General features: G+C 37.2%; 1 protein-coding gene across 3 annotated transcripts in view; it reads right to left on the bottom strand.

Moving 5' to 3' along the window:
- The window catches only part of GRM5 (glutamate metabotropic receptor 5), a 264,345-nt gene that overhangs the window by 131,106 nt on the left and 116,690 nt on the right, over window positions 1-16,549 (bottom strand). For all 3 annotated transcript variants that reach the window (XM_071556024.1, XM_071556030.1, XM_071556041.1), the window contains one exon: window positions 15,826-16,075. In XM_071556024.1, the coding sequence (XP_071412125.1) occupies window positions 15,826-16,075 (250 nt within the window). The remainder of the gene's footprint in view (window positions 1-15,825; window positions 16,076-16,549) is intronic.

Raw genomic sequence — 16,549 nt, 5'->3', positions numbered from 1 at the left:
TAACTCTATTCACCATCACTCTCCAGGCCTGGCCATCCAGACAGTTTTTACCCAAAAAACAGTGGACCTATCCAGCATAAGAGCAGCCATCTTCTCTGAGAGAGTGCTGAGGAAAAGTGTAAAAGATTTTACTAAAGTCTGGCTAGACAACATCCACATCCTTTCCCTCATTCACTAAGTGGGTCACATGATCGTAGATGGATATCAGTTGGTCAAGTAGGCCCTGACTTTCATAACCCCATGCTGGCTAGGACTGATTCCCTGGTTGTCCTGCACATGCTGTGTGATGGTACCCAAGGTGATCTGTTCCATGACCTTCCCCAGCACTGATGTTAGGCTGACAGAGATGTAGTTTCCCAGATTCTCCTTCCAACTCTTCTTATAGATGGGAGTCACATTTCCCAATTTCCAGTCAACTGGCATCTCCCTGATTGGCCAGGGCAGTTGCTAAATGATGGGAAGTGGCTTGGTGAGCATGACAGGTTTCAGTACCTATAAACTTTTGATGTGACATAAAACGTTTAGTTTAATTATTTCTGATTTGATTTCAAATGCTTACAAATATATGAACAAATATTTCAATACAAGATTCTTCCTGAAGACGTAAGAATGGGACTCCAACTTCTCAAATATCTTTAAACATGTTGAGGGAGATCAGAAGTAAGAAAAAACAGACACATCCTTAAAATTGCTTTTAAGTTTCAGAATACTGGATTTTTTTCTGTGTTAGTTTTCTACATTGTAAAAAGTCCTCATTGTAACTGAAAGTGCCCCTCCAAGTTTGTTTCATGCAAATCACATAGGACAATTAAAGAAGACTGGGCAAATTATTTTTGCTATTGAAGTACTTAACACACTTTGACTGTTTTTAAACACATTTTAGCAGATCATGTACAAAGAGATCCAGATCTTTTTTCCCTTTGGAGAATAATTCAGAAATACTGCCTCAGTTCCTGATTCTGTCCTACTAAATTTTGTGGCACTTTCTCTAATGATTTTAATGGATGAAATGAAAGATTCTGATACAGAGAAACCAGAATTTTCTTTTAATTATTTACATTATTATACATATTAATTATCATTATACAGATTAATTTTAATTTATATTAATATTTAGATAGCTGGACATACAGTTGATAGAAGCATGCATACCAAACATGAGCTTATAATGACCTTCTGTGGAGTTCTTGAAGTAGATCATGAATCTCTTAGGTTTATAAAGCTGTTCTAATTTCATCTGAGATACAGTTAATTTTCTTCTTGGTAGCTGGTGCAGTGCTGTGGTTTAGTGTGATTTAGTAAAAGAATAATGTTGATAACACCCTGATGTTTTGGTTGTTACCACATAATGCATACCCTAAGTCAAGGACTTTTCACGTGCACAAGATGCTGGAAGGAAGCATGGCCAGTACAACTGACTCCAACTGGCCAAAGGGATATTCCATTCCCTAGATCACAATGCTCAAAATATAAATTGTGGGGAGTTGGCAGGGTTAGGTGTTTGCTTCTTAGGGATGGGCTAGGCATTGGTCAGCAGGTGGTGGAGAAAAAGCACAGGTTGTAAATGATGTAGGTCACTGTACAACCCTTACAACATGTTGATGATGCTCTGTGGCAAGGTGTGTAATCAAGATCTGCAGACAAGAATTGGTATAACTCAGTTGCACCTATGAATTTGCTTTGTAGCATATTTTGGTGGTCTTCTGTCTTCTCCCACTCCTGATTATTTTTTATCCAGATCCCAAAATTAATGAATTTAGCAAAAGAAATTGAGTACTATTTTTTTTTTAAGTATGGAAGAAGATATTACAGAAATCTCCAGCCTTCTCATTAGTAACTGTATTTTTTAAATAGGGGCAATTTTTGAAATCAATGTTTCAGGTTAAATTTTTACTGTGTACACATAGGGAATGATTTCATTATGCTCATCCTTGTACAGTGGGATATTTATTCATCTCTGGATTAGTGTTTCTGAACATAAAAGTGTATGGAGGCACAACAGTAAAAAATCATAGACCAGCTGTTAACAAAAGCCCAGTAATGATCAGTCAATTTAATTAGTTTGTTCAAAATAGTAACTTAAATAATGTTCATTACTGACAAAGTTATCTAACCTCCACACATGTTTTAGAACATTGAAATTGAACTAGGAATTAATGAATGAATAATTCCTTTTACACAGTCTCTGGCACGGGACTCTAAGGTATAGCAATTGGTTAGCCTTTCCAACCCACCACTTCGAGAGAATGTCATATAAGAAAGGCAAGGTGAATGGATGGTGTAAGATCTGTGACTATCTCATAAACAAGATTTTTTAATTTCCAAAATACAGTTTTATGTCAAGAGCAAGGCAAATGCAGCAAAATCAGGTTTACATATTTGCAAAGCATTTTGTTCAAGGTAAAGATAATTCAAGGCTCTAGAGACGTTTCCTTAATCAGCATTAAGCCAAGCATAGAACTTGCTTCAAATGTAGAAGAAAAGCCTTTATCAAGATAATTGTTTCCATTCAACCGACTTTTCCAATAACCATATCCACTGGAAAACAAAATTCAATTTAGAAAACCATTTACTACATCTTAATTAAATACCAAAGACCGTGGTAATTTTTTTTTTCCTAAGATCTAATAACAAGACAGCCAATTAAGATGCTAATTCTGAAATAAAAGGCAAATTGTACTCTGTGATTAGTACAGTGTCTCTGAGTTTTAGAGTTGTTTATGTGACTATTGGCTGAGAACAATCTCTGATTTAAATGACTGATATACCTGTTTTCTCCTGAATGCTCAAACTCTCCATGTCTTTTTAAGTGTTCGAGGGAGGATTCACCTGTAAAAGCTCAGAGAGGGAGTAAATGGACTAAAATATTTTAATGACTGAAACCAATAGCTGGAAAGCTATTTAATTAGAAGTAGTGAGTAGAATCTACCACTAATATTATTTCAGAATTTAAGATTCATAAACATAATCCAGGAGTCTGGGGTGTTGAGACCTCTGTAGAAATAGGCTACATAAAATACTAAGACTTAAAATCAGAAAAATGAGTAAAACCAACATAAAAATACATGAAGATAAGAAAATAAAAATAAACATATCATGAGATAATATGATAGTGACCCTCTGCTTACTATTGCCATGTTTTTAGAAGGAGTGCAGAGGACAATCCCTGAGATTTAAAGGAGCATGAGACATTTTGTGAATCTTGATAGGAAGCCACATCCTGGCTGAAATAGCTTGTTAAGGCAAAAAGTCTTTTGCAGAAATCATATCTCTCCCTGAAATAGTCATGGGAAAGAAACCTTGTTGATAAACATTACTCATGACTTCACACAGAATAAGGTTAGCATTTATTCCGAAATTAATTTTTCCCTGGGATGAAAAATAACAAAACATGGCCTTGAAAACAGTTAAAGAAAATAAATATTTATTGGCATTGCTGATTATTGGTATCTCTGACTTAAGAGCCCCTTAAAATCCCATGGTTAAATATGGTTAAAAACCACATTCCCAGTGTGATACAACCATAATGTATGGAATCACGAGCGAGCGAATGCTCAACAAAAGGTAAAAAACAAAGCAAAACAAAATAAAACAAAGAGGCAAAATTTTGTTGCTACAAATTTTTGTAACTGTAGTATTGAAAAAAATATAATTTCTAGAACTCTAGAAAGATTTTTTACTTCTGGAGGTTTTGGTTTTCAGAACTTTGAAAGAACTTGGATTGCTAGACATGATGACTTTTCCTCAAGTTCTTTCCTATCAAAATAAAAGTTGCATTTTTTCTGAAGTAAATATTTTCAACTAGTTGGTTGGAAACACCTTGACTGCACTGCTGTTGGTCGGAATTTCTGTACCTCTCATCTGAGTTACTGTAGTTGAACAAAAGACAGGCTCTGTGGTACCTGCACTATTTGTTACTGGTGTTGTTCCCAGGGTACTCTTTTGGCCCTACAGTTTTCAACTGGAAAAGAGGCGTTAATGCTTTGTCGAGTATGAATCATTTACTCTTCTGGCTACAAGAGCACAGCCAGAATGAAATAACAAACTGCCACAGAGCTTCTGGCTGCCAGTAGGTGAAATTGGCATATTAAGTTCAATGTAGTGTAAAATAAGGCAGTTAAATGCCTCCCTGATATCTGACCCTGTCAGATCTCGGAAGCCAAGCAGGGTCAGCCCGGGATTGGTACTTGGATGGAAGACCTCCTGGGAAATGCCGGGTGCTGTAGGTTCTAGTCCTGAGGACTTCACTGGCACTGTCCAAGGTCGCTCGGCCGTGGCAGATGAACCTCAGGACTTAAACGGTGGGGCCAGTTCTGCGCACGCTGTGCCTCACCTAAAATCCACTGCGCAGGCTGGAAGGGCACACCCACGTGGGGACAGCCCTGCCCAAATCTGCGTTCGCGAAGCCGAGCCACACACACACACAGTGTAAAATAATGGCAGACATGATTAGAAAATACTAATTACCTTTTTACCCAACTCTTGTACTGGGAGATTCCACATGACAAGGACTTATGGAGCAGCAAGAAGTAATTAGATCTCTGACAGAGCTATTGCTGCATTAGTAATGAAGCTGTCTATTTTCTTGCTCCTAGATAATATCACTTATATATCTTATAATAAAAAGAAAAAATACACATAAAGCTTCTCAAAAGTTACAGCTAGGAGATGACAGCTTCAGAAGCAGTTCTGTCTTTGATTTTTGTTGTTAAAGACAAAAAAACTTTGTGCATTCATTACTGTGTTTCTCCGAAGGCAATTTCAAGTAATCACCTATCCAAAAAAGCAGATAAAACCCCTGCAGTTGGAATTTTGGTTTTTGGACATTTCCTTCTCTGCAGGAGTTTCTAGTTGTTTGTATAAATATCTGAGGTCAGAGCAAGCAACTAAATAACACATTTTTGGATATTACTTCTGCTTAAAGTCACCCAAAATCTCTATTAAGTGTAGACTTAACATCAACCCCTATGTTTTGTGACAGTAATGCTCCTCAAGATATTGCTGCATTGACACTACATACAATATAATTTTCATCACATCAGAAATGCTCAGATAAAATCAGATTTTGGGGGAGTAACATACCATTTTTGTTACTCAGCCTGCCTCCAGGTGATGCATATTTGGCTATGAAAAGTGAACTGATTTAAACAAAGCCTGAAATCTTTGAACACATGAAGAGTTTGGGAAATAACGTTCTTTGCTTTAACTTCTAGGATACAATGAATAATTTTCCTTCTGGTATGCTTTGATAGAACTATATTAAAAATCATCTGAGCCAATCTTATTTAAAAAGAGTCAATATCATAGACTAACATTTATTTGTGCATTATTAACACTTTATGACAAGCAACACTTAACAATGTACCAGTTAAAGTATATTAAAACACCGTGTTTTATAACTACATTTTCCTGAGATAGAAATTACTTGTTCATTATGATTCAGCCAGTCTCCACTTCCTTCATTGTTACTAATCAACATGATTGAAGTTGAAGGGTATAGTAAATATAGATTTTATTTTATTAACTCTAACTTCCCAATCAAAATACTGTTAATTTAATCAATTCTGTAATTACATGTTACTAATATGCAATCAAAAGAATTCAGATTGGGCTTCATTCCTTGAAATAGAACGTGGCTTTTTTATGTGTTTGTCCTGAAAGCATTATATTCTTGCCAAGATTTATAATGTCTTTTCAAGACAGTAGTGGACTAAATTCCACCAGAATGAGGTTTAGTAAGTTCTTTTATTTCATTCATGTTATCAGTCACCCTCAGTCTTAACCTCTGGAGAGACAATGGCTTCACTAGAAACTATTAATTCAGTCACAGTGAGGGGGAAATGTGTTGCTCTGAGTGCTACTTTGTCATTTTAATAGACTGATAGAAAAATGAATTACACCACAAGTTTACAAATCAGAAGTTTTCATTACTCTGAGTAATATTCTTTCATAATCACTCACCAGTGTTAGTGAGATGGGTTCCTCTGTATAAATCTCTGCTGCATGGGTAATGTTTTTATGTTCACATCTTCAGGGTGTTTTAAGCACAACTAAATCATCTCAAATGTGAAGCTGCAGTAAGAATCTCTCTGCCTTTCTGATTCCCACTGTACTACTACAATTGAAAAATAGCACCTGACAAAAATTGCAAAGCTGGCACAACAGAACAATTACTGTCCAAGTACTCCAGTATAGCTTTCCCTTTATCTGCGACTTACTATTCTACTGTTTATCTACACAAAGGACCTCTGTAACTAAGAAGCTAAGGTGTGAACAGATATCCCCAGAGAAGAGACTGTTCCTGGACCACACGATCTGGAACAGCTGCTCTTTATCGGGAGGTGGTAACAGAGCTACAAACCTCTGAGTCTTCCCCTTTTATAAATATGTTCTCTCTATACAGATGTGAGTGTGTGTTTTGTGCGTATGCAGTGACTATTCCTAGATATAGACTCAGGGATGGTGCAGATAAATAAAAAAAAAAAGAAAGAGGAAAAAGAAGTGATGGAAAATATCCTATCCACTTAGTACAGAGAAAGATAATAGAAAGGAAACAGATCTTAATTGTTAATCAGTTCCTTTCAGCAAACCTCTATTTGTCACAATGTTAAAGGAGCAAAAATAGGCTTGGGCATTTTTCACCAAGCATTTAATGAGATCCTTTTAGTCTTGCTTAATTTTATTAACCAAAATTTTATAGCTTTACTAAAGATCAGAAAATCTCAAGGAAAATTGCTAACTTTCATCCTGTTCCAACTACCCTTAAATTTTTCTAGGAATATATACTGCATCACGTTTTTAGTCTAAGTGTTAATGTTGTAAATAGTTACATTTTACCATGCAGCCTACACAAAATTGTGGAATAACAATGCTGGGATTTAAGTTTTTAACTTATTTTCACATCTTGAATTCATGTTTTTGAGAAGAAAACATCTAATCTTTTCTCAAACTTGAATAGAAAATATTTTCATTGTAACAAGAGTATTTTTGATTTCCTTTCTTAGAATTGGAAGAGACTCTTTCTTCCTGAAAATAGGCTCCCATCAGAAAATTCTCTGTGATCAGTGCCTATCACTCTTGGAGGACATTTTTGAAGAGAACAGTTTTAAGTCAGTCACCGATAGACTTCTCACATTATGAATTTTAGTAAGCTATTAGATAGTGCTTTTAAGTCAAATTTAAAATCAGAGGTGTATATCTTTCCTGCAGGAACAGAGATGCACCCAAAAATGTACACAATTTCCCAGCTATGCTACTGACTTGCTTTCATGCAGAACTATAAGTACAGTTCTGTTGGTAATATGGAGTTGTTTTTGAGATTGCCTCACTGTCTATTTTTCAACTGTGTAGGTCATCTCATGGATTTGTCATTTTGCAATGAAAATAAACCTTATATAATGCTTCAGGATTGTCAACCATCTCTTTTTCCGTGTTTTTCCCTGTGTCTTATTTTCATCAGGACAATAGAGATTTCATATTATGCCAAAGTGTAAAACATGTTTTCTGTTCATACTGAAAGTTGTCAAATCAGAATGAGGGTAAGCACAAGTCTTCAAATATATTAATAATATTCTTAGAAAGGCAGTTTTAGAAGCTGCTTCCTTGGTACCCATTGATAGGACAGGAATTAATGGGCTTAACTTGTAGGTTTGACATTAGGAGGAGTACTGGGGAGTCATTAAGCATAGGAAACAGTAGTCTGAGGAGGCTGTGTCATACTCATGTTTGAAAGATTTTAAGCAGATCAATTAAAAGATGGATCAAGCATGAATTAGGTAGTGGTGAACCTTCAGTGAAGAAGTATGGAAGGACATGCTGAGTTTCAAGCCAGTGCCCTTTATTTTCAGTGCTGAGGCACAATTTGACTCAAGTGTATTGGCTGAAAAAGTTACCTTTCTTTGGCTGTTAATACCAGTTATAAGAGAGAAAGACCAGATGCTTCAGGAGGGAAATCATTTAATTGGACATACTCAAGATTTGCCATGTCATGAGAAGGTTGGAGACAAGAGATGTCATCCAGAGGGAATTTGACAGATTTCAGAGGTGAGCCAATGTGAACCTCATGAAGTTCACCAAAGCCAAGTGAAAGGTCATGCACCTGGGTTGGGGCAATCCCAAGCACAAATATAGGATGGACAAAGAATGGATTGACAGAAGCCCAGAGGAGAAAGACTTGGGACTACTGGTGGACAAGAAGTTCAGCATGACCCAGCAATGTGAACTCCCAGTCCAGAAAGCCAACTGCATCCTTGACTGCATCAAGTATGACAAGTATTCATGAAGAAGCAGCTTAAGAGAGGTGATTCTGTTCCTCTACTCCACTCTCATGAGACCCCACCTGAAGTATTGCTTCAAAGTCTGGGTTCCCCATATAAGAAGGATGTGGACCTTTTCGAGGAAGCCCTGAGGAGGCCTGCAAAGATGTTCACAAGGGCTTCCCTTACAAAGACACCAGGAATTCTCCAGGAGAACTTTACTCCGTCCTGGCCTGGTGTCAGCTTTTGCCATTCATTTTCTGTTGACCACTTCCAGAAACAGCACATTGATTTGATGGACCTTTGATTTAATCTCAGATGTGTAGGATAGAAAGTGTGCTCACTTGCCAATATGCACACTTGGAAATTCTTTGTTGTTTGCTTGATACCGTGTTACACCCACACACACCCAAGGCAGATAAAGCATTCCTGAAAAGGCAAAATTAAGACATTCTTCCAAATAGGCTTATAGCTTACTCCATCCCCCACTACCTCATCCATATTAGTGACTGCGAAATTGGACTGCAAGGTGCAGTATTTATTAGAAACAAGTCAGATAGATGGGGGGGAAAAAAGGATTTTACAAATAGAAAAGATTTTAAAAATCAGCTTGATTGATTTGCTTTCTGTATATATGTTTGCCTTACTTGTGCACCTAAAGTCCTCAAATAGCTTGTGGGATCTGAACCACAGAAAGGAAATTGTGCTACTGTCAGTTATTACACAAACTGCCTAGACCAACCACTCCAATGTTTCCATGTGCAGCAGGACACTGCTGGGGGTTGCTATTGCTCACCTTTAGGGTCTCTAAGCTATGACACTACCATGAATGGAGAACACAAAGCTCCTACTAAAAACCAAGTTATTCTTTACCCTCTGGTTTGCTTTACCTCTAAGGATGCTGTTTGGATATAGGAATGAAGAGAGCTTTTCACTTCTCTAATCTCTTTTACAGCTCAAGAAAAGCAGACCTTTGTTTTAATGTTAAGTTCTAGTCTTTTGGATAGTAATGAAGATTCTAACTTAACACTGCTAATTGCAGTGCATTTACTTACTAGGTGTAATGTGGTAGCTGCTTCCTTAGGCTACACATTGATGTCTGACCAAGATAACAGAGATTAATAAGTAAGTGGGCAGCAGACAGTTGTCTTAAAGGAAACAGCATTCAGGTGAGGCTGCACCAGACCCTTGTCTACTTTGGATTGAAGAAAAAGGATCAGACTGTTCATACAAGCTGGGGTTGCACAACTGTACTCTGAAAGTACATTTTCATGTGCTTATTTTATCTCTGGAGAAGAGATCTGCACATTTATATTACATTTATCTCCCACAGTTTTGTTAGAGGTTATACAGTTAGAACTATTCTAGATAGAAGAATTTTGTCTGATTAATTTTTCCCCTGAAGCAGTAAAAATAAGCAAAACTTTCTTTAGAGCATATTTCAGGTCTGCAAAATTTCATATCCTAATTTATTCTACAAGAACTTGTTCACCAGTTGGACTTGTACAAACAGAAAAAGACATGCTAACCCACACCACACAGCATACTTTCAGGAGGAAAATCATTACATCCTCTGCAAGGAGATCTTTCTTCATCCAATAGACACTTTTACAAATCTCACAAAAGATCTCCTTTTAAATTATTGAAAAGAACTCATTTCCCTCAGATCGTCTATCTTGCTTTAATTTTCCTTCAGCAGTAGTTGGCCTTTTTGTTTGCTCACCAGTTTTTCTTCATATATATATTGCTGATTTTCCTATCAGTGAAATTACTTCGGGGACTTCCTGGAACTAATGATCCTCCACATTCTATTCTTCCTCCTTATCCTCATCTCTACTATTCACCTTCTACTTAGCTCATTTGCTGCAATATCTCTTAGACTCAAAATCAATAACAATTTCCTCCAATCCATCTCCTCAAGACCCAAGCAGGTATCTTATTAGGAGAGGTGATTGGTGACAGAAAATATCTGTGCTGTTCTCTGAAGAATGGGCTCTGCTTCACTGGTTCTTCTGCCCTTTTGCAGAGTCTCACTTGAGTTGCTTGTGATCATCGCACTGCTAGAAGTGGTGTCCTCCCCTTGCCCACCTTCATCTGGACATACTCTGCAGCCATGGTGTGCTTCAGAAGCACAGCCTGAGGCACCCTGAGGCACAGACTTCTGTGTGTCACAGAACAGACTGAATTCTGAAAATGCAGGATGTGGTTCTTCCTCTTTGCAAGGACATTAAAGCATTTAGTCATCAAGTGTACTTTAAAGAAGGTGGAAAATCTGTGGGATGCCCTGTAGTTCTACAGATAGTAGTGCTACAGATATTGTAATAAAGTCATAATTTTACATTATTTCTGTAAATCCTTGACTGAGTTAAGTATCTAAGATCCATGCGGTGATTAAATCAGACTAATGATTTTTGGCTATGTTTCTTCAACTGGACAGCTGAAAACCTGAGTCAGTACTAGAGCCTAAGGAAGCATTCTCATCTCTGACAGATTTTTGTATTCGTTGTGTGTAACTTTGCATTTAATGCAAAAGGAAGTCCAAATAATCTTAAAGAAATTATTTTTTAATCAGACATGGTAGTTAATACTATAGTAAATCTGACATACCGTATGCATAAATGAATGTATGAAACAAATGGAAGTCCCAGTGATTTTTTGAAGATCAGTACTGCTAATGGAATGTCATTTGGAAGCTGGAGACATTGACCAAACCATTTTTATCTCTCTATACGTCTACTTTCCCTTTAGAATCATAGAGTCATTAAGGTTGAAAATACCTTTAAGATCAAGTCCAAATATTAACCCAGAAACATGTTCACCACTAAACCGTATCTCCAAGTGCCCCATCCACAAACACTTTGAACAATTCCAGGGAGCGTCTTCCTGAGCAGCCTGTTCCAATGCCTGACAGTTCCAACTGTCCTTTCCTTGTCCTTTCCTTTTTCCTCTCCTGTAGGTAGGAAAAGTCTCACTGACTTGCACTTGGAATCACAAATTCTTTGTAAAATTTCTGTCTTTTGCTCTTTTGGTTTGTACAATAACTATTTTATAATAATAAATAAATAAACAAGGGGAAGTTCTCTTGCCTAAAGCTAATAGGTATACAATGCCTGCATCCAGGTAACTTAACATTCTTCTACCCCAAAACAGAGTCTCTATCACCCAATCACCACTTAGTAACAATCTCCAACTGCCATCACCAACACCATACCTCAGTCTCATCCCAAAAATGTTAGTTGATATAAGATAAAGCCAGCAAGCAAAAAAAAAAGAATAAAATTATCAAGTACTATGATATTGTTCTCTGAACCCATTTTATTTAAGACAGTAAATAGTCAATACTCATTATTTCAATTGCAGCTAATGGTTTCTATTCTATTATGAAAAATCATGTGACCTAGCACTAAAATACCTAGTCATTCTGAGAGATGTTTTGGAATACTTGCAGATGAAAGGTATCAGAAGAAATTATCACTGTAGAGAATTACCACAAAGGTTTTGTCCCAATATCAGAAACTAATAGTCAAGAGGAACAGGATGAAGGTAAGTGTACAACATGAAATAAAATGTCAGCTATTGGGTCTGAACATTACATAAAGTGACGAACAGCTGAAAATCACATACAACCAAATTGGTTTTATCTACACAATTAATACTCCTATTTCCTTCAATCTCTTCCAAAGTTATTCTGCTAAGTGAATGTATAATTTGTTCCCTAATGAATTTTATGTGTAAGTATATCCTGGTAGCATATGACCTGTGGATTACAGAAGCAGTAAGGAGAAACAAGTGGAGCTTAGTGTCCATATCTTAATTAAGCTGTATAACAGTTAAGTTATAATAACATTTTTTTCAGACTTAAAAGTCAGCACACTTATCTTTTTATTTTAGGTTAAGTTGAATTCCTCAAGGTGCATGAGATAAATATATACTGAGCATTTAAAATGCTTTCCATGAATCAAAAAGCTCTGGAATGCTACAATCACTAATGACTTGCCATTTTCATCTCTGTCACAGGCAAGCAATCCAATTTCAGAAACTGCATAGTACATCAAGAATGCAGTGTTTATTGAAGGATATCTTTTTCCTCCCCTTGAGGCTGTATAGTGTAATTTATCTGATGTGCTTTCTACTTGGCCACTCCATTTTCTGTTTATCTGAGAATATAACAGGTCCTGCAAGGAATCCATAGCTTTTGAAAATCCTAAAATTTTTGCAAGGCTTCAGAACGAAAATATCAAAGGTGAATCCAAAATCAAAATCAGGAAAAAAAAAAAAAGCTAAGAGGAAGTGGAAGGAAGTGGAAATGTTGATTTCTTGTGATTTCTTGTGTGTGGCTTTGGGACTCTAGTTCTTTCTGTACATTTGGAAATGAAACAAGATAATATTTCACTTAACAAAACAAGGGGGAAACAAAATACATTTGTGGGATAGCAAAAACCTATTCAGTAGCAGATGAAGTTCTTCTTGTGAGCCCATTACATTCCAGTGACAAGCACTCTCACTGCTCTTGGAGTGTCCTTTTATAGCCTTCTCAGTTGAATGGGCAGCCCACAGCAACTCCAGGATCAGATGATGAAAGAAAATATAAATATTATCCTAGTTCATTTTCCTGCATAGTTTCACAAAAGAGATTATTTTCATGAGCCTTCTTTCATTTCAGATGTAGCTCTTTCCCCTTAGAGCACTCTGAACCATCTGTTCTTTTCAAAATCTTGTTAAATGTCTTTTCCCCCTATATAAATGAGATACAAAAAGGTCCCCAACACAATCTGCTTGTAAGATCTGTGTTTGTACTGGTGACACATCCATCCCGTGTCAGTCCCTTACACTGCTGCCTACAAAACCACCCAATAACTCTAGCTCTGGATCAACAGTTACATATTCACAGCCAACAGAGCCAAACAGCTGAAACCAAATGAGCACACAGCACATCAAGGTCCAGGAAAATCCCTACAGAAAGTCAGGCCATGGTGGACAATGACATTGTCTTGCATCCCATCTACATCACAAAGCACTCTTGCAAGTTTCCTGCTTTTTCTTTTACTTTTTTTTCTTTTGCCTCTGCTGCAAAGCCTAGAGATTAGCCCATAGTGGAAGGAGAACATTTTTTTAAGAATGAACACAGCCGTTCCACACCTTCCCACACTGTACACATGATTCTTGCTGCATAAGAGAGACAGAAAAGATTCTGCTCTACTGGCTAAGCCTAGCTCAAAGCCAAAGAAAAGTCTTCAGTAGGCAAAACTAGTTAGTTTGTTGGTTTGTTTGGGGGTTTCTTGTTTTGTTTTGGGTTTTTTTTGGGGGGGGGAGTATTATTGTTTTGGGGGGGTTTTTGCTTGTTTGTTAGGTTTTGTTGTTTTGGGGTTTTTTTTCCTGGTTTTTGATACAAAATTGGAACAAAATCTATTCAAAAGATACAAGAGGCTCCAAGATCCTTGCGATCTCTGAAGTGCAGAGCCATAAGGAGAGAGTCTCTATCTCTCCAGTTGTCTTTGTCTGATGCAGCCATAAGAATGCATAGATTGGGTGAAGGTAAGTGCCATTGGTTTACATCTATCCCCAGCAGTTACTGGCTGGTGACATTAATCTATGACTGAGTAGTCACTTCTCAGCCAGTACCAGTTCATACTAATTTTTCACAATTAAAGTGTATAGTACTGACACAGGTATGGATACAAAAAGAATGATCTGTTAGGATTAAGGACTTTTGTTTTAATTTTGAAGATATTACAGTTTAGATATCTAAGAGAAGATAATAACTTTCAATTTACTAAATGGGAATCATAATGCTGAATAACAACTTTCTTGTAATTACTATGACAACTCCTACCACAGGGGAAAAAATAAATCACCAAAAACATCCTTAGTAAGGATTAGCAATTCCTGGAGATTAGCAATTCCTGAAGACTTTATTCATAAAAACATCCAAGAAGGTTAAATCTAGCACTGCTTACATAAACAAATCCCATACAAAATTAAGTACAGTTTGGAGGTTGGAAGAGTTAAAGGCCAACATAGTTTTTTGCAAATGATTCTTACATGTTTCTAAATTTGAATGATGCTGCAGAAACTTGGCAACTTCTTGTATTTAGGACAAAAAAAGACAGCAAAGATCTTGTGGCACCAGATTCAGCTGGAGTTAATGGAGGTGACATTTGCTCCAATATGCTCTAAACAACTGACAAGTAAGCTTTTCAAACAAAGTGAATCATCAAGAAAGGTTTTGTACAAGCCCTTTTCTGTAACATGATTTCTCTGAGCTACTTGAAACATCCACATTACAAACAAGAGACCTAAGAAGGTCTTTTTCCCCCCCAAAGAATCCTGATGTCTACAATGAAGTGTCTAAATTGCAGACATCTAAAGATGCTTAGGTGAATCGCACCTTGAGGACTGTGGTCCCTCTGAGTCTCAGTCCAGAAAAGGTCCAAAATATTCCATGGAGAGGCCTCCAGATAAAATGTATTTGAAAGGAGGAATGGAGACAGATGCCATAAATCAGAGAACTAATTAAGAAATTCACATATGAAAATGTCAAATATAGGCTGATGACAAAGAGTAAGGACAGAAGTAAGAACCACTGTTGTTGCCTACTTTCCCCTTTGCCCAAGGGGGAAGAGCATCTCTGTGAAACAAGTTACGTTAGCAACAGAGGCTCATGTCCTACCAATTGGTGAGACTCAATGTTCCAGCTGCCAAGACAGTCCTTGCAAGTTTCCCTGAAGATCTCACAAGAACTTCTGGTTTTACAGACATCATTTTACATGTGGTCCTGTAAGGTTTGTGCTTGGGGACCGCATCAGATCATCCTTCTAATAACACAGTGGAAAGGCAGCATGCTACATTAGTTGACTCCTGTCATATTGCATTTTATGCTCAATACACCATTTTCCCCATCTCATTTAGTATCCCCTTGTTGAATAAGGGTAAGTGCAAAGATCCCATTAGGTTTACATCAGTATCTTTTACTTCTCTACTTACTAGCTCTGGGTATATTTCCACTGAGTGAACACATTTCAGTGACTTCCTTTCTCCCTTTGGTGATTAGGAAAGGAAACTCTGGTACCATTGAGCTAATAGAAAGGATTACCTACATGTTGCCTTTAGGACAGTATGCACATCAGTTCATTAACTCAGAAAGAAAAGGTGATTGTTAAGAAACTTTGTTTTGGGAAAATCTGTTTCAGGTCCACCCAGAGGCCACATCAGCAATTCTTAACACAGAGTTACTTGAATGAGACATAGCTTCAGGCTGTATATGTTCATGATGCAATTTAAACTGTAGTCAACAACATGGGGGATACAGATCAAAGGATTTGTGTGCCAGTCTTCTCTTACACAGTGCTGTTTAGACTGGCTGAGCAGACTTGTGTTTGCCATGAGGCCATATATGTCTTCAGAGAATACATACCACTATGACCCAGCTGACAGTCTTTCTGTCTTTTATAAATGCACAGATATAGGAGAGACCATGACTATGGCCTTTATGTATTCTTGACTGGACTGTCTTTTTTTTCTTTTCCCTACTCACTAAAAGGGCTGGCTATAATTGCATAGTATTACTCACCTGCCCAGCAGCAAAAATTCTCCAGCGAGTCCCAGGCGCCTCATAGCCATTAAGAGGCCTCTCACAGTCATCCCTTCACAGAAGCAAGCAACCACTCTTGCCTTGGGCAGGTGGCTCCGAAGCTTTCGCAGCAGCTTGTCAAAGCTTTGTTCGCCAGCATTACTATAGATCTTGTAGGAATGTGCAATGCAGATACCTTCCTTGGCTGCCATATCTTTGAAAGCTTCCATTCCACTTTCACCATAGTTCCCTAAATAAAAACAAACCCACAAATGCATATATTAAAATTTGGAGCAACTTTTCTTCCTTCAGAAATATTGGATATTTTAAAGGATATATTACATATCTTCACAGAGATAACTGTACCAATCTTAATAAAAGCACATTTAAGTTTTAATTAATCTGTTTTTCAAGATAATAACAACAAAGTTTCCTAGAAAACTCACATGTCTTTAGGAGAATGCATCTCTGCTGAAACCAAAGGCTTTTATGTGCCTCACAGCCTCTGATGATGTGGTCCACAATATGTGAAACAGCATATGTATAAATCGTAATTTCTTCTGATTCTCTTAAGGTGACTAAACATGGTCAAGTGCTCTGAAGTTTACTTCAGGCAATTAAAAAATACGTGTTGAGAATAAATTCTTAGGAGTAATGCATTTATTTTATTTATTCTATATCACCTCAGAAAATTTATTCACTGCCAGGTCTATGACTAAGCCAT

This window comes from Pithys albifrons, chromosome 1 (genome assembly GCF_047495875.1).
Source record: "Pithys albifrons albifrons isolate INPA30051 chromosome 1, PitAlb_v1, whole genome shotgun sequence".
NCBI classification, from domain to species: domain Eukaryota; kingdom Metazoa; phylum Chordata; class Aves; order Passeriformes; family Thamnophilidae; genus Pithys; species Pithys albifrons.
Note: the sequence above shows the minus strand (reverse complement) of the source record. Positions and strands in the feature narration are given on the sequence as shown.